Here is an 18,978-nt window from a genome sequence, read left to right on the forward strand (position 1 = left end):
GTGGTACTGCATGTACCATAATGTTAGAATGAATGGCTTTTTGTCAGCCTGGCTACAGCGCTGAAGAGAAACCTATGGTTGTTCTTATTTTCTTCAATTAATGAGGAATACAAAGATGTTCTAGCTTTACAGAGGTTTTTTTTTTTAATCAAGCAGCAAATTAATTTTCCAGGCTAAATGATGATCTTCTAAATTTGTGATACGCCATTTCCTCTCCTGCTTAAGCGTTATCTGTTTCAAGTACTTCCTATTTGAAGGTCTCTTTTTAACAGGAGCTACAGTATCGAGAGTCATATGTAATAAAGAAGTAGAATTTTTAACAAGATAATCGACTTCTATGGGAGTAGCGTTCAGGTAGCTGGTCTGCTCCTTATTCTAAATTTAAACGTTTTCAGGAAAGCATCAGATTCTCACTAGGTGCCCAGTTCAAAGACATGTATGTTAGGTTAATTGGTGTAGGTGTGAATGTGGGAGTTCGTGGTTGTCTGTCTCTGTGTGTGTTAGCCCAGTGTTGGGCGGATGACCTGATCAGGACATTTGTCAGCTGTTTTTTTGTGTAGGATTAAATATTCAGATTTAGGTTCAAACTTGACCATGGAAACAGTTTACTCGCTCTCCTTGAACTTTTGATGTTTAGTTTTATTTTCTGGACTTCCTGTGATGTCTTGTATACACTGTTCAGTTCTTTTTTCCTCATTTTAATCATAATTCATCTATTTCTTGGGTGTGATGGGATGTGATGACAGAAAAGAGGCTAAAAGAGCACTGTGAGAAGTACCTTCATCGAGGTCAAATTCCAGCAGATGTCTCTGGCCTTTAGGGTTAATTTCTAGAGTGGAGGTTGGAGCCTGATTTTAAAAACATTACTCAGGACTTCCTTCTTTATTTCTGTATCACTCCCTCTCTACTGAGGGAAGGAAGAATGATTGATGAGATGGGTATTCAGCACATAGGGGCACCCAGGAGCGTCCACTCCGCCCGTCTCATACTGACACACACACACACACACACACGCACGCTTACAATGATATGAGAGTAATTAACCTCAGACTGTGTTAACCCCAGCTGGCCATTAGAAGGACAACAGGATTGATGGGACTCCCCCCTAGTCTTTAACAATCTCTACATTTTGTGCATGATTAAAACACACTGCAAAGTGTTTCCATTTTCTTTGAAGTGTTCACAAAGGAAACCGCAGCGAGCAGAGAAAGCAGAAAAGTCAAAAATCAAACAAATCCTGATACTGTCTTTTTTTTAAGTTATCACTTTATTCCCCCTCGGTGTGATTTTTATTTTTATGAACATAATTGTCACATATTTCCCCGTGTAACCACAAATAGACAAGAAGGCTCTCAGGAGGAAAAAAGTGGACCAGCCTGTCCTACTTTATCACTAATCTTATATTGTCTGCACCAGTTTGGGTGTTGCTGGCGGGTATTAAAGACCCCAGAAGAAACAGCTGACAACAACATTACTCACCTTGGAGTCACTTTCTGCCTCCAATTTGAATCACACTAGTCATGTTCTTTTCATATTGACAAGATTTGCATTTTGCTTTTGACCTGCAGCCCTGCAGATCAAGGAAATATAAATGTTAAAGTTTTATTTTTAAAAAAAAATGTTCAGGTTGGCAAAGAAGGTAGAACTCACCTTGATGTTTTAAGGTCAAAATTAATAAGTGGCAGATTAAAATAAAATCACTGTAGCTGGCAATGTGTTCTGTTTATGTAACATTTTACGTAGATTTGGATACAAAGTTTGTGGGTTTGTGATGGTCACAAAGTGCAGTTAAGGACTCAATAACACAACCATAGAGACTCGTTGGCAACCACTTAGCAGCTCCTGGTCACTAGTGAAAGGTGTGTATTCACTGTTTCTTGGATCTGAGATTGGTCACAGATCGGGGTGCTGCAAACCAGTTGTGGGATTCATACTTTTCTCTAGCAACCAAAGGTTGCTAAGGGGATTGCTGACTGGGCTCTAGATGTGCATGACTTGAGAATGCAGGTTTATCCCTCTTGGTTGGTGATTGCCAGATTGGTGCCAGTAGGCCTCTGAGTCTGTGGGACTGATGCTTGAGGCAGACTGGGTCATGTTTTCCTGTGTAGGTATTTATGCTAGAAATCCAATTTGACTTGATGTTGGCCACAGAGACAGGTGGAGATCAATCCTGTTTAATTTCCTCATATATGAATGGGCAGAAGTCTCTTGTCAGCCCTTAGAAACATAGATGAAAGCATCATAGTTGCATTAACTCTTCAACCCTGTAAAGACTGTTGAGATTAACCCTTGAAGCTCTTCTGAATTTGAATTTGAACTTCTAAATTGGTTTCTGTCATATTTCAGGCCTGTTTATTGAACAAAATGACTTGGTTTCCATCAGAAGTTAGTGAGTGTGGTCTCTGCCTATGCAGTTACTCTTGGAAACCCGGAAACTATTCGAATGTTCATCAAATCGTGCCTTTATTGATATATACAGTACTCAGGGCATCAGATGTGGTCTTTATGGGGGAAGGATTGAAAGGTGAATAGATGTTTATACAGACAACATGCTGCTAACATGGCTGAAATCAAACTCTTCAGTAGTGGTACTATATTTAAGTGACGTTAAATATATCTTTTTTTTCTGTTGTTTTGTGTTAATCATTGGCTGATATACGTTATTGTCTCCTGTTATCCCAGATTCATTGACGTAGCTCCGTGAAAAAAAGCTGAGCGTGTGTCTTTGTTTTTTTGCTGAGATTGATCTTCTTACTTTGAACTCCTCCAAACGGCGTGCAACACTGACAGCTTCTTGTTGTTCACGACGGAAATCACTGAGATCAGTGTTGACAAGTTCATTTAAACCGGCCGGCCAGAGCGCTGTTTACCTAATTGGACATCTAGACACTCAAATAAAATTCCTGGTTAGTCCGAGTTGATTTGTCTCATTTGCAGCCTCCTCCCCTCTCACCTCTTGACCCTCTGTGACCTCTGCAACCTCTGGTCCACAGTCCTCCAGATGAGTCTGGTTACTGGGACCGCTGACATGTGACATCTCTGTTTAAGTCCTGCAGCAGTAACAAGTGAATGGTGCTGGAGTCTGACGGCTCGATGGGCTACAGGGTCGTGTTGGTGGGTTTCCCGAAGCACAAGAAGGCTTCAGAATTAGTCTTTATTTTTTTTTTGGAAAATGTGTTCAGAAGGAGCGTTCATGATTGGGCTGTGTTTCTGCCATGGCTGTCTTTTATTACAAAGCTCATCCCACATCCCGTTATGACTCACGTAGCTCATTAAACTTAAAAGATATTTGTTTGAAATGCTCTGACAAGCCATTACTTAAACGTTCTGTCTTTAAAACCAAATCTGTTGGACATTAATATTTAAGAGGGTTTTATGATGTTCCCGTTTAAGTTGTTTGCATTTTATCATTTTGTGAATCATGACTCAGATGCAAGTAGCTGCTACACCGTACACTTCGCATAAAGATGTAATAATGTTTGTGGCTCCAATCTGTTTGATAATAAAATAATATTGTAGAATGGGTGGAAACATTTGAGTTTTCTTTTCTTTTTTTTATGAGAAAGCTCATTACTTGTGTTTTTACAGCCACTTTAGTTCATTTTTTACCACATAGCAGTTATTATGAAGGTCATATATGTTGTATTTATTTTTATGTTTGTTAAAAAAGTGAAAAGTATGATTTACGATATAATCCAGTAAATTTTGTTGCAAAAAAAAAGTAAATTATTACTAGAACCTTAATTTAATTGTCTCATTTTGATTCCCAGCAGCCTTTATTTACTTACAAATACCTTTTTATTTTTTAAAATTTAACTTTGAGTCTTTAAATGTGCTCGCTTTGTTCTCCACAACCTTTTCTTAGATATTCTAAATAGAATCATTAAGCGCTTGTGTTTTTCCTTCATACAGGATCATCCCTTCATCGTACAGTATAACGATGGAAATGCGGAGGTGGTGTCGATGTGGGTGTGCCGCTGTCTGGAGGAGAGGCGAGCTCAGCTGGCTCAGGGACGCATGTGACTTCTTCCTGTCGGCAAACTGTGGTGGACCCGAACGTTTGATCCCAAACACACATCAAAGGATTCAGGGTCAAATACGTCCACGCACACTGGACAAGTACCTTATTATGAATGGACCGAAATCACTAGATGTTACTTTATCTGAACGATTCTTGATGTAACAGACACCCAGGAGCGCGCTCGCGTCCTTTAAACTGAATATTAATCTCTGCATCGACGGGTCTGCACCTGGAGATCCTTTCCATTTCAAGGGAATCCCAAAAAGCAGTGACCATTAAAGTCGGCTGATTTTAAAGCATCAGAGACGAAAAGAAACTTCAAAGCACAAGACTCGGGCGCGGGCAGAGTTACGCTCTGCGTCGATGATGGCATCCCAAATAGCCGTCTTGTGCTTTACTGTTGACAGCCCTCCCATGAATGTTAAGGTTTTTTGCCTGTGAGTAACTACCCATCTGTGTGCCTATTTTTCCAGTGCTATAATTTCTTACCTCAGCAAACTTGATTTGTCACTGCAATATCAAGACACCCCACCCCTACCCCCGAAAATGTGCTTACTTTTAGCTCCTGGAGTTGAACATCTGCATAGAGTTTTTCCTGAACTGGTGAGGCTGAGTGTTATCTGCTATATTCTAGAAGCCATTAAGACTGAAGGAAAATGCAGCTCAAAGCATAATCTCCCCTTATAAAGCACCACTGTTTAAAATGCTCTTTTAGTCACATTGTGACCACTAAGTTACTTTAGAATAAAATGTCATGTATTATTCAGAATTAGACATTTCACTGGGTTGCCTAAGAGATCGCTTTATTTTGCTGTAAAGGGAAAATGTTAATGCAGTGTACTTGACACCAAAGACAATATAGACGGTGAATTATATTGATTTTTCATGAATGAGGCAAATGTAAGAGGCCGAGTGACTAAAATGAATTGTTTCAGAAAGGTTTTTATGAAATGTGTAATGCTTAAGTGCAATTAACCTGCATTGCTTCCCCGTATTCACAGTGAACGTAGCTTACAGTGGCGCAACCTGCACAGCGTGTGAATCGATGGAAACAAATGCAATGGGAAAAAACAAGCAAAACATGAGCCAGTGGTTAATTTTTTTATCAGTTCAACGCGGTTTCATCCTTTAAGTTGTAAATCAACAACCTTTATGAATGATCAGAAACTGAAAGTACATGTTTACTGAAGCGTCACAGATGGGTAATCGTGTTGTTCTTAATGTGGGAAATGCTGAAGGTTGCTGTGTTATTTAGTTTTGATCTGTTTGCACTTCATGTCAAAAATGGACAAACAATTAGCGACCGCAAAGCTCCGAACAGGCTGCTTACCTGTGCGTGGCATTCACGAATCCTCCTTTTTATTTCAGCACCCACGTTAGAGCAGCTGCACAGCCTGCATGAGACCTGCGTCTGATTGAACCTCCTCGTGTCACAAAATTAGGCTAATACTGCTCTTTCTCACTCATGGCGTTTGTGTCCACAGCACAAACGCTGTGGACATGCACAGTTTAAGGTTTGAGTCCATCATGTGGAGATAAGAGTAGGTGAGGTCAATCACAACAAGTCCAAGTACAACAGGTTTTTAAACCCATGTGACTGATGATTTTGTAAGTTTGGTGAAAATGTGCAGAAATCCATACTGGTGCATTTAAACTACAATTTAATTAATATTCATATTTGAGTATTTCTCACACACAAAAAGAATGAAAAAGCTAGAGATGGCACGATACCACTTTTTTATGTCCGATATCTGTCGATACCGATATAAATCCGATATAGCATATTTTATAATCAATAAAACGTTTTTTTTTTAATATCTTGCTGCATTTTAAGTTAAACTCACCGTGGGAATGCTTTACAAACACTCAGAGATGCTTGCTTTACTTCTCTGGGATACCTTTCTCGGAGATTAAATGCCGGTTTGGAAGCACATAGCGAGGCTCCAAATGCTCAACCAGACCGCCTCCAGGTCTCGCACGCCACAGCCGCTCTATCACGTGACGCATATTCCTCCGACGTGCTACGGTTATGAGCTGGGTTACGCCATGTCGCAAGTTTTGTGAGGTGCTTTTGTGATAGTTAATGGACCGGATTACATTTTTTATTTCTCTCCAATATCTGATCCAGTAATTTAGGTCAGTATCGGACCGATACGTAATATGGGATCAGTCCATCTCTAGAAAAAACCAAAAATGTCTTGAAATACAGTGTAAGCTATGTACTCCATGCTTTCGGTACAGTCGCTGTACCGCAGCCGATGTTCCAGCTGTGAACATCAGACAAACACTGGACGTTTATGGAGTGGAAGTTGTGATTGCGCTCTCTTCTGATTCCCTTGAATTTTGTGTGGTCACACCTTAAATTATGTTTAATATCAGTTTAAATGATCTGGTATGAAAAACATGACATCACAGTGTGGTTTTTATTATTATTATTATTATGTTACAGCAGGTAAATCTTTTTTTAAGACATTTTTCTGCCTTTATTAAATGGAAACAGTTGAGACAGAACAGTTGAGGAATGATATGAAACAGCTGCGGTCAGAGTACTGCTCAGTTATTTTGTCACCATCATGAACTTCACGAGTCCTCCCACCATAAATCATTTATTGCCACTATTTGCCTGAAAAGCCTGCAAAAGGAAGTCCAACCTTTTACAAGTTTATTGTTGTTGTTATTGATGTTGGTTTTTTGTCTAGCTTAGTTTTTTAGAAGGAATGTCTGTGCAAGATGCCATTTATTTTCCTAAAGTCCTCACCACTCTTGTAAGTGGTGAAAAGTATAATATGAAGATGTTCCAGTTGCTGAAATGTCATCAATGGAGATTCTTCAATGGTTTCACAAGGAGTAGTATATGTTCTCTGCATTATAGTCTGTTTTTAAATCAGCACTTAATACTGTACATTGGTGGGACATCCACGTGATACTAGGCTGCCCTGTTGCTCATGAACATTGTTGTGGCATTTCTTGCAAAGCAAATGAAACCATGAAGATGGCAACATTTCATATTTCTGAACAGATGTGCACTGTGATGATTCAGAAATGGTCTCACAGACTTTTAAGCAAGAATATGTCATAAATTAAGAAGAAGAAAAAAAAGCTCCTCTCTCGCTCCGTTTCTCTTGTTTCCTCCTAAACTTCAGAACATAAAGTCAGTGATGAGCCCAGCAGAGACACTCGTGCTGTGATGTTGCTGTCTGACTATGGCCTTTCTGTAATTATCCATGTTGGCACATATTCCAGCCATAATAAATAAAATGTATTTAAACGGTAACTTGGCTACATGAGACTTTTTATTTGCACTTGACATTTGACTGTTGAAGGCTGCTGCTTCTCAGTCAGGGTTCTATTTTGAAGGAAAAACGAGGTGCATCAGTTTAAAGGTGTAGTTCTGTGTACTTTGATGATTTAACGCTTTAATATAAATATCCTTCTGACTTTTATCCAGCAATTATTTTTGGCAGCTTGTTTTTTTTTGGTTTTTTACTTTTCTGTTTCTGTGGAGGAATTGTAGATCTTTTCAAGTCTGGCTATGAAATATGAATGAACAAGCTGATCATAAAGTTAATTTGTGCAGCTAAAAAGCTACAGCAGTGGTCCATCTTCATGATGTGTGAAACATTAAGTACACTGAGTGTCTCTTGTTGAATTTAAGCAAACACCTCAACACATACCTTTACAAAGGCTGCAAGACTGTTTCATCACGCTACCGTCACCTGGTTGGACAACATGGCACAATGAAAATTAGTGCGACTGCATGCAATGAGCATCTCAGGGACTAGGCTTGCAATCACTCGCAGTCTGTTGTTGTCTACAAAGCAGATTTGGTGCTTTGGTGCAGGATGCACAAAGTTCAGAAACCTTGCTTTTATAAGAGAATAGAATCAGAAGAGACACGTAGCAGTTGTGCTTATTGGCAACCTGCTTGTATTTATAAATTGGACGACAATTATTTGCCAATCTGTCCCAGAGTGACTGCAGTCACTCCGAGTTGGACCACAGCTGTTTGGAGACAGGTTGCCTCCCACCAGGCAAACTATGCAATGCAACTCCACCTCTGAGCAACCAGCCGTTCACCGCAACTACGTGCAAGAAAAGAAATTTCAATGCAATGCAAAGACCCGGTCATCGCATTATTACTCTAATGTGATCGAGCCATTAGACAGCCTGACGTCCCTAATAAACTGTCAACAGATGATAAAGCATAACTGGCCTGATTGTGTTTTTTATTCCAATTATAATACCTAGACATTAAAAGTCTTTAGGACGCGGCCCAAACTCTTCACGCGGTGTAAAGTATGTAAGAAAATGAGGCTTTCTTCATTAGGAGTTTGACATTTACACGTCTTGCCATAGAGTGACCCAAACCTGAAAGCACCCATCTCTCCTAAGTTCATTTATAATTTGCATTTCATAATTAATCTCAGTCAACCTTTAATTAACATCTGCTTTATTCTTGGTTATTAATTTGTGCCATAGCCTGGGAAAAGCAGCTCGGTGCAGACAAACGCAATCCCACAGAATGACTGTATTTAGATAACGTTTTTATTTTTCCTCTTAAAGCATCAAGGACATCCTTGACTTTCCTTTTCCTCAACTTAAAAAAAAAAAACCCACATTCACGAAGGAGACCTTTGGATAACCCGGCACACCTTCTGCTTCTGATGTTAAACTTCATTACCTCCAAAACAAAAAGTTCTTATCTCTGCTGTAATCCCTTTGTAGTTTATTTGATGAGGAAAAGTAAAAACATGGATGTTTGCCGACAGAAGTCAAGACTTCCAACTGATCCTGATAGAACGATGATATTAATTAATTCATAATGTTTTCATAAAGCACACCAGTAAAAACAAAAGCCGGGAAATTTCTATGGTACAGTGCATTCATAAATACATCACTTCTGCCTTATAATGATACAAATGCTTAGATGTGAAGACTCTGGATCTGAAGAATGCGGTCATGAAAGACCTCCAAACAAGAATGTCACAGAATTTAAAATATACTAATGCAACCCAGAGCTCAGATAAATGCAATGCCGGTGGTGTTAGTGTGTTTTATTTCTGTGGTATGTCGTCTTCATGTAGTGACTGAACGAAGAGCAGTCTTCACTTAGACAAAAACCTTTTATGACATAAGAATTTGTATTTGCTTTTAACAGCCTGAAAAATCTGAAAGTGAAACATCTCAGCAACTACATTTATACATTTTTATGTTTGCAGGTGGACAAACCCTTGGACTTTTCTGCCAGTGCCACTGTAAAGTTGGCATGTGTTGTTTATAATGTGCAACCCCAGTTCTAACAAAAGCTAGGGCGCTGTGTAAAATGTCAAAAACAGAATGCAATGATTTGAAAATCTCAATAAACTCATAGTCTAAGGAGCTTGGAAAGACTTCTTTAAGTTTTCTTTAAGATGTTTCACCTCTCATCCGAGAAGCTTCTTCAGTTCTAAGGTCGAATGGTGGAGAGTCCCAGATTTAAACCCAATGGGAGTGTACGCAAGAGGGACATGGACACCCTATTGATCCCCTACCTAATCACACAAGCCAAGGTGTGAAAACGGGTGTAGGTCACAATCAGCCAAGGTTTCAGGTGGACCCATTGTGAAACCTAGCCCAACCCTATCATGTGATTTCCTGAGGTCAGACGGCCCAGGATGTAAGTGGGCTTTAAGGTGTCTGGGAAGGGATCTCAAAACTGGTTTATAGATGGCAGACGGTTGGTGTCGTAAGCCACCGCCTCTGTTCAAAGATAGTTGTTCACAGTGGACATAGATGGCTTCTTTCACTCCTCTTTCAAACCATCTGTCTTCTCTTCTAAAATATGAACATTGGCATCCTTAAAAGAGTGACCGTTGTCCTTTAGATGCAGCTGGACAGCTGGGTCTTGTCCCGTGGAGGTGGCTCTTTTATGCTGTGCCATGCGTTTATGAAGTGGCTGTTTGGTCTCTCCAGTGTACTCAATAAACTCATATTTTATTCCCAATAAAAAAAGCAAAAACATCTCATTTAAATAATATTTATCTCATGGTGAATTTGATGTAGCACAATTCTCAAAAAACAAAGGTTGGGACAGGGCCATGCTGACCACTGTGTACCATCCCCCTTCTTTTTAATAACAGTCTATATATGTCAGGGATGTCTAACCCTTAACATTTATGATGGCGCAGTGCTGAGCCCATGCAGTCATCTAAATGCCTGTTTTTAATGCACAAAGGACTGAAGATCACAGGTGTCCGATGCTGATTTTCAGCCTCGTCCTTTGCGCGCAGAGATTTCTCCAGATTCTCTGAACCTTTTTGTCATATTATGCACTGCAGATAATGAATAATGCAAAGTTGAAGTTTCATTCCAACTTTTCTAAGACACGTAGCTCCAATCAAATACAAATTCAGTTAATATTTTTAATGATATATTAAAAAGTCTCAGTTTAAGCGTTTGTTATTTTGTGAATAAATCATTCAAAAGTCATTGCATTCCTTTCTTATTTACCTTTTATACAGGATCCCAACTTTTTTTTTTCTTCAATTGTGGTCGCAGCCTTCTGAAAACTATTAAAACTATCTAATTGTGTACACACATTTATTTTAGTTTCTAAGTGAATACAAAAAAAACTGTTAATTATCTGAGTGTCCATCTGGTGCCACGAAAGGTCAAAATCTGATTTGTTTTTCCTCCATCTTTGCTGACAGTTGAACTGTGCCAGACGAGATGTTTCCTCATTTCTATTGTGATGCAAAGTTAACTTAAACCCTGTCAGGGTTTAAGTCAGTAACCCCCTCCCAGACCTCTGAGCTAAAGACTAGCGGCAAAATTGAATGGAAGATGAGACAACTCCTGTGATCACTGAAACAGTAGACAAGGTTATCTCAATGAAGTGCTCAAATAAGAGTGCAAACAGTGTTATTATTCATGAAAGGTACAGTTTGAGATTACATTGCTTTATCCAGAACCTCAAATAAATGAGACAATTTTGAGATTGGTGTATAATTACAGGGTGCAAATTAGGTGAATTTAGCAGGGGGTGAATAACTGCATATTTTAAAGAGAATTTATTTAAAATTTGCCAGGTTAAAGGTGGGAAATGCTTTGAGCAGGCCGGTGTGATGATGTCTTGGAAGCAGGAGGAGCAGTTCTTTGTTAGACTCCACTCTCACTGAAAATGTAATTGGATGAAACTGTTTAAACGAAGCAGAATTAACACGGGGAATAGAACTCAAAAATCAGGCTGGATGCGGTAACTGTTTCTCCACCTCGTTTACAGAATTAGTGAGAAAGTTTTCAGATAGCTTTGCACTGAGGAAAAGAGGATGAGGGTCCACCAGTAACAGAATCAGTTACTTTAACAACTACTTTTTGATTGAGGTTAGAAAAGTAAACCAATCTTGTGTATTTAACATCAGTCTGATGAGTTTTTAACAGTAACTTGTGCTGTGTTTTAACTCGTCGCGCTTCATAATTTCTTCATTTAAAGGTTTAATTCTAGTCTTTCAGTCTCGGGAATTTATTGAATTTTTGTTTCTTTTGCAGTTTGGTTGAAGGTGGATATGTACTGACTGTTAAACAGTGTATCTGAACTCAAGTGCAATTTGAAGGATGGTAAATGAAACAAATCATAGCTTTTAAGTGCAAAATAAGTGTTATGAATGTTAGAACTAGATATATAAATACAAAAAAATACAAAAACAGGCAGAGATAAGCCTCAGTTAGAGGCTTAATGCACATAAAAATCAATTCTAAAAAGTCCAAATCATTCAAAACAACAAAATTATTATTAATAAAGGACTTATTGACAAAATATCTTCCATTTATTTGACCCTAGAGAAAAGAAAGAAGAAATGGTCTTACAAGGCTATCCTGCCTGTAGACTTGAGTTGGACTGACAGTATTGACGAAGGAAATGACTTTAAAACATGAATACCGCCAATAAGACGTGCAGCCTGACACTGTGTTTGCATCTTTTTGCCATGTTTAAAATCTTGTACATCTCCACAGTGGGAATTAACAAAACCACTGGAACAAAAGCCAGTGAAGCAGAGAGTTTCTGAATCCAGAAGGGCTCAATTCATATGGAAATATAAATTTCAAATCCACCAATAACTACTAAAACAGCTAATAACTCTGTAAAAAGGGATTAGCCCAGTGAGCAGTCAAGCTAGCACATAGGCGGTCTATTTGGTTAATTCCAGATCCAGATGTCCAATGACTACAATATTTTTCTCTATTTAAATATGTAATTGAAATGTGTATGTGTATGTTTTCGCAACCCCGCCCTCTCCCTGATGCTATCCCTAAATTTAGCTAGCCCCCAGTAGGCCCCCAACCAACTTTCTGCTAAGCTAGCAACCAATCAAACTACCTCCTTCCTGCCCCAACTTTCAGCTAACACCTTCCCACCTAATCCTGGCTTTAAAAGACAGCTGCCTTTTTAAATGTCCTTCAGAAGGAAGTTTGGCTTTGGATAAATTGCGCTTCTCCACAGCTTAGCTTGTAAATCTGTTCCTGAGTCAGGCAATGCCACACCTGTCCACAGGAGGCTACTTCCACCTCACGCGGCTAACCTGTTGCCGTGTACAGAGTTATCCAGTCATCCTGTTCCCATCCTGCCCTGCAGTGCAGAACACAACCCCCCCGCCTCAGGACCTCTATGCACCCACTGCCAGCTTGCACACCTAAGTTCCCCTGACTTACCTCTCTGCTGCTCTGCATTCAGTCTCTTCCTGCACCTCCTGTTTGCCATCTCTTCTGGTTTTATAACATTTGTAAGTAAAATTGTAATTTTTGCTTTACCTTGTGGACTTTTGCTGCATTGAGCTGAACAATGACATTACAAGCATCAAGTGCTTATGATCTCACGAAAAAGAGCTAATGTAAAGATCACATAAGCATTATTTTCGCTGTCACTGTTATATTAAATAAACAGTCTGATTATTCATATCCTCAACAGAGCTGTGGCCTTCACAGCTCTGTTGTGGCACTTAATCTAAGTGATACTTTGCTCCTTGGTCAGAGACCTTGTACGATGCTTTTCATAAAAGTTTCTGTTTCAAAGCAGCTCTACACCTATTGGCAGGCAGCTTAATTTAAGAATTATGCAGCTGTGTGTAATGCAGCAGAGCTATGAAAGCATATCCTGACATAGGTCTAAGCAGCACGCTGTCAGTCAGTGCTGTGTTGTATTGAATGTATAACAGCCCTTTGAAAGAAGTCCCAGAAAGGAAAAGGACAGTGAGAATTTTAAAACCCGTCTATAATTTGGTCATTTAATGAAATCTTTCCTCAGCACAATGATTTTCTGATTGAGGTTACCCGATCCTCAGGAGGTGAGAGATACTATACCTACAATGGTATCTTTAGAAAAAACAACCTTGGACACATTGCTATAAGATCAATGAGAGAGATGTCCTAAAATATGGGACGCATGGTGCCAATGAAGAAACTTCAAAGTTTCTTATAATGTAGTTAATAAACTCTAAATATGCAGCAATAAAAAAAAAAGGAAAACACTTTACTGTGATGAATTTTATAAGCCCAGTGATAAGAAATTTAAAATAACAACTATACTGACTAAATGCTACTAATACTCAATACTGTGTACTGTAGCTAGACTAGAAAATAGAACAAAGATTCTTGAAACAAAAGATGAGAAGACATGCATGTTTTATTAATAAATGGCATTTTTAAATAAATGCATTCCGGGAAAGGGTTTGACCTCCTCTCACGGCTCACACGGACAATTGAATTCAATTAGTCAAAATCAGAATTAATGTGGCCAAAATAAAACCCAGTGACTAATGGAGATATGGCCTTGTCCTCTGGTATCAAGTCAAGGCTCTGCTAAAGGCATGAAATGCATTTTGGACTCAATCGAATTTGTAATTATAGTAAGTGTAACACATTACAATTATCTGTTTAAGTTGAACGATGAGTGAACATAAGTGGAACATGTTTTTCAAACAAAAGGTCAGTATCAAACAGCCGATATAGATTTTATAAATGATGGAAGTAGCTGAAAGGTGAAGCCAGTGTGCAAGTGCCTTGAACCTGCAATCTGTCTTATGTCCAGCAGGGGGCAAATCTTTTGTTTGCCTAAAGCAGTCAAATTGTATAAAAGTCAATGAAAAAAACAAAAAAACAACTTCTTTCTTAATTTGATACGTCAGTAAATGCTTTCCTGATGAAGTCATGGCCTCAGTCGTTAGTTTCAAGTCCTGTTAAACACAACATGATGTCAAGTTCTGGAAACTATGGACTTATTTAGTGAAACAGAAGATAAAGCATGTTGTGCTTAACTATCTGAGATTTCCCTACTGTAAAATAGCTCAGTCACAAATAAATAGCTTCAGCTTCAGGGCAGCTAGTAAGACTTGGAAGGTTGCCCAGTGATTCCAGTAAATTATTTTGTTGTTGGAGACCAATTGTAAGCAGTTTGGAAGATCAACTGGTTCCCTAAAGGACCCTCAACTTTTAGGCAACCCTTTCGATCCCAAGGTGTTTGAGTGAATTGCCTGGTGGAGGCAACCTGTCACCAAACAGTTGCAGTCCGACTCAGACTGACTACAATCACTCTGAGACAAACTGGTGAAGGTTTGTAAAGGATCTCATTTATAATCACAGACAGATTACCAGCATTTTTGACTAATCTGATTCAATCTGCGCTGATGGGCGCAGCTAGTCTGTGATGCATCTCTGCAATGGGGCAATCCACTCAACTGCTTGCCAACTAGTTGTGTTCCTAAAGCCAGGTTGCCAAGCATCGATGTCATTGCAGTTAAATCCCCCTCCTGCAGCAACTACGTGACTATTTAAGGGGTAAATTTTGAAATTCTGCTTCTCATCTATGAAATTCTGCCTGGATATCTGAAGGCTAGTAATTATTGTGACTATATTGTATGTGTTTGGAGATAGGAATAGAATGTGATTTTCAACATTTTATCTCAGTTAGTTGCAGCTTTATCACAAATACCCTAAATGCCAACTTGACCCCATTCAGTCACAAAGTGATAGCTGACTGATTCTGCCTTATTGCCATTTTTCACCATCTTGATGCAACAAAGCTGCTTTGAGGACAGAAACTGACTGTGAGGGATTGCAGACCTGGTCCCCGTTTTCAAAGAAATCATTTCAAAGGCAAATTCATTGCAAGTTCATTGATCGCAGTAATTTTGGTCATGCTGTGGACAACTGTTTTCTTTACTGTGGCTCTAGCATAAGTGTGCTCCACCCTCAGTTTCTCATCACATCCTTGCTCATGACATCTGTTTTCAAAAAGGCCACAATAGCAACTGCCAAAATCCCGAACTCAAGGCTTTAAAATGGTAATCCAACAGCACTGTTGAAAATCAGCAGACACTTGGCTTTTATGCTCTTTGAAATTAAATAATAAGAAATGAAATTGATGGAAATGGCTGAAAAACACTTGCCAATGTCAGTCTTTCAGAGCACTTTAAAGTTCTGGTGTCATTTTTAACCTGTTTGACATTTTACATTGTGGTGGGTTTGTACAGTGGTGCTGTGGTTAAGTTTTCCTGCCACCCACCAAAAAAGTTCATGGTTCCAACTCCAGCTTGGTCTTTCCGAGTGGGATTTGTATGTTCTCCTTGTGCTTGTGTCAGTTCCCTCTGGGTACTCAAACACTGAGAAGAAGGTCGAAGCTCTAAAGTACATAGAGCTGAAGTGAAACTGAGCGTTAAACAACAATGAAAAGCGTCTACTGCAGCCACTCTCTGTGATCTTTTCCCCTTCATCATGAACTCACTTGTTGCTCTCTTTCCTCCTGAGGCTCACTTTTTCGGCTCATCATCATCCAGCCAACACATGGTGTCATTCATGATCGGACCCTCATCCAGCCAAAGCACTGAAAATCTTATCTCATGGCTCATCTGTCCCTCTGCAATTCACAAGAATCACTACTCCTCGGAGAATACTGGTCAGACTCTAGTGAAACTTTAAGCTTCTGTGATCTACTGCGTCAGACATGTTCTACTCTGGAGACCTGCACGCGAGCCCACCTGTGTAAGTTGCATACCCATAATCCTTAACTCTGCATAAGCAAATACCTGCACAAAAGGACACGAGTGCAGTACCATGAATCCCAGCTGAGTGTCCTTGTTAGTTGTAAGCCATGTTAATGAGCCGTTCATTAAGTCTGGGGATTAGGCTGAGGGAAGGCTGTCTCGGATTGTTAGCTGGTCCCAACTTGAAATATGCAACAACATTTGGATGGACAGTCTAGAGAAGATGGCTGTGTAGACGCACACATCGCAGACACTCTGATGACTCCTACACTATTCTCCCAGCACAGCTATTCCTTAAAATGCTGTAAAATTTGGTGGAAACATCAGTGAACTGTTCAACACTTTGGTGAACTCTTGACTTTTTGTTTCAGATATGAGCACATAAATACTGTTCTGAGTGGTAAAAAGTTGTCACCCTGACCCACAAAGGGCCCCAAACCACTGTTTGCACCTGCATGGGCTCAACCCATGCAACGATTAACTCCGGAGTATTTAAAACTGTGATGTTACATGAACTTCTAACGCACACGTGCTGTCACATCACTGTATTTCCGCAGTCTTCAGCTTGCAGGGAGCTCTGACGGTGATCAGCCAGTCCAGCAGTGTTGCAGCAGCTCTGCCTGTCACAGACGCTTTCTGTCACATGTAAATTGTAGCATCAGATGATCTATGGCTGCTGCTTCGTGTGACCTATAGCGATAATATGTCTGGGATTAATATTTGGACGCTCCATGATCTCATCTGGCGGGCCTCTCTCCGGGATATTGACCGCGCTTTTGTTTGGAGATGCGTCTTCATTTCTGCCACTCCCGGACCTTCATATTCCCAAAATCCCACCGAGCTGCCTCTCCGCTTTTGTACCGGCCGGTGACCTTTTTTCCCCAGAGCAGTCCGACTTGATTAGCACATCAGGCGGGACAATGAGTGGCCGCCATGTACACAGCCATTACCCAGATCCCTTTATCAATGTCCTGTAATTAAAATGTCACCGTTTAATTTTCGAGGCATCGCTTCCCCGCACTCATTCCTCCAATAAAAAAGTGCGATCGAAATGCTCTTTTCACTGGAAACCAAAAAAAAGGATGCGGAGAAAGTGTTTAAGTGAGCCGAGCAGGGAGGGATCAATAGGCCCTTTAGTCCGAGAGGAGGATTGATTGGTCTCTAAAATGGGATTTATAGGGGTCACGCTTTTATAGGGTGCTGATACAACTGTTAATTATAAAACATTTGGCCTCTTATTAAATCTGTCCTGACTGAGGTGGGCTTGATTTATCTCTTTCAATCACGTGACAGGATTCAAGCATAAAAGTATGAATATGCTTCAGCTTCAGTCCCACAAAGGCAGAAAAAACCCCGCAGTGTTTGAACACTGCAGTTTTCTCTAATGCACTTTTTTTCTTTTTTCTTTTTAGACACATTTGTTTCCCCACAGTGGGTGTTTTTGACAAGAGCCTTCAGACATTTCATTTGCTTTTTTGCTTTTTTGCACTGGACATTGCAAAAAGTGGTAAAAAAAAAAAAAGAAAGAAAAGAAAGAAAAAACAGACGATTAAATGGGAGGTTGTTAATAAGGCAATAAATCAATAAAATTAATCAAGCTTAAAAGAAAAAAAAAAACAGACATAAATTGTGTCCTAGCTGAAAATAATAGAAATCACTGTCACATTTCTTCAGCACAGAGTTTAAAGGAGGATGACGAAGCGAGGTTTTTGTCTGTGTAATTTTTTTTTATTTCAAAGTGCTCGACATAAAGCAGAGAGACGCTTTTTAAGCGCCTAAATACAAAAAAAAATCATAATGAGCCAAAACAAAGAGGATGGAAACTCTCCCAGTGCAGAGTGGGAAAGGTTACATTCTTCGTCACCACTTTAAACTCTGAATAAACTGGAGTAGATAATAAGTGTGAGAAAGACAGAAGACAGTAAAGAGAAAAGGGAGAGAGCCGAGGACCAGGATTTGCCCACGTGGTGTTTCGTGCCCCTGGACTTTTGCGCCAAAGTCTCAAATGTTCCGGTTATAAATTAGCAAAAAGAAAAAAAAATCAAGAGTACAAAGTGAGAACCAAAAGATGATTAGACAGAACAATCAATAAATCAACCAGTCGATAAATAAATAAATAATAAAACGCTGTTGTGTTTAGGCCAAATAGTCCCAGCAGTTCACCTGTGGTGAGCTGAGGCGCATTAATATTTCAGGTTAAAGGTTTGTTTAAACAATTGGGCGCATATCAATGAGGCCCGCTAATTTGTAGGCCATCCAGCAGTAAGAGCTCGCCTAAAATTACCGCTGAAATGTCTAATTAAAAACCCCCCTCGCTGCTGAGCCAGCCACGTCAGCTCACGTTTCCCCCGGAATACGCGGCGACAATGGCTGCATTCAAGTCGGCGGTCTAAATAATTAAAAAGACAGGAATAATTACAGTATAAAATTGTAATTATTGGCGGGGGGCTGCTGGGGGGTGGGGCGGTGGTGTGTGTGTGGAGGGGGGGCTCTTGATGGTGAAAGAGGAGAGGATGCGCTTAGGATCAGGTTCAGCATCAATATTGCAGGGAGGTAAAGCTGGGGAGCTCAGGCTGCACGCGGGCTGATGATACTTCATACACGCTCGTCACTCGCTCTGCACTCCAAGCCACACTTCATACACTCTCCACGCGCAGGCACTCGGCTCGAGAGTGTGAAGCATGTCCCGGTTTTATTCGCCACGAGCTGCTCCGCTTCCTACCTGCTGTCAGTGCGTGTTTGTGCAGCGGTCGGTGCGATGGCAGAGCCGGGCTTTGCTCGCCCTCCATAAGTGCCCAGTAAAGTTGTCATGCGCGGGGCACTCTGGGGATGTTCTGCAGCTGGTTTGTCTGTGAAATGAGCCAAAGCACCGGCTTTTAACACGTCATCATTTTCAGAGGAAACATCTGAGCTGATCTAAAGAACAGGTCACGCAGGAGCTGT

At 40.1% G+C, this 18,978-nt stretch overlaps 1 protein-coding gene across 4 annotated transcripts in view; it reads left to right on the top strand.

Moving 5' to 3' along the window:
* map2k5 (mitogen-activated protein kinase kinase 5) overlaps nt 1-7,295 on the top strand; it is a 60,491-nt gene extending 53,196 nt beyond the window's left edge. For all 4 annotated transcript variants that reach the window (XM_085458581.1, XM_085458598.1, XM_085458591.1 and 1 more), the window contains one exon: nt 3,913-7,295. In XM_085458581.1, coding sequence (XP_085314707.1) covers nt 3,913-4,023 — 111 coding nt within the window. In that variant the 3' untranslated portion in view covers nt 4,024-7,295. The remainder of the gene's footprint in view (nt 1-3,912) is intronic.
* Nucleotides 7,296-18,978: the final 11,683 nt, after the last annotated feature.

The sequence above is a fragment of the Copadichromis virginalis genome, linkage group LG1, assembly GCF_057382275.1.
Source record: "Copadichromis virginalis isolate Kocher_CV1m ecotype Utaka linkage group LG1, C_Virginalis_male_GT1.1, whole genome shotgun sequence".
Classification (NCBI taxonomy): domain Eukaryota; kingdom Metazoa; phylum Chordata; class Actinopteri; order Cichliformes; family Cichlidae; genus Copadichromis; species Copadichromis virginalis.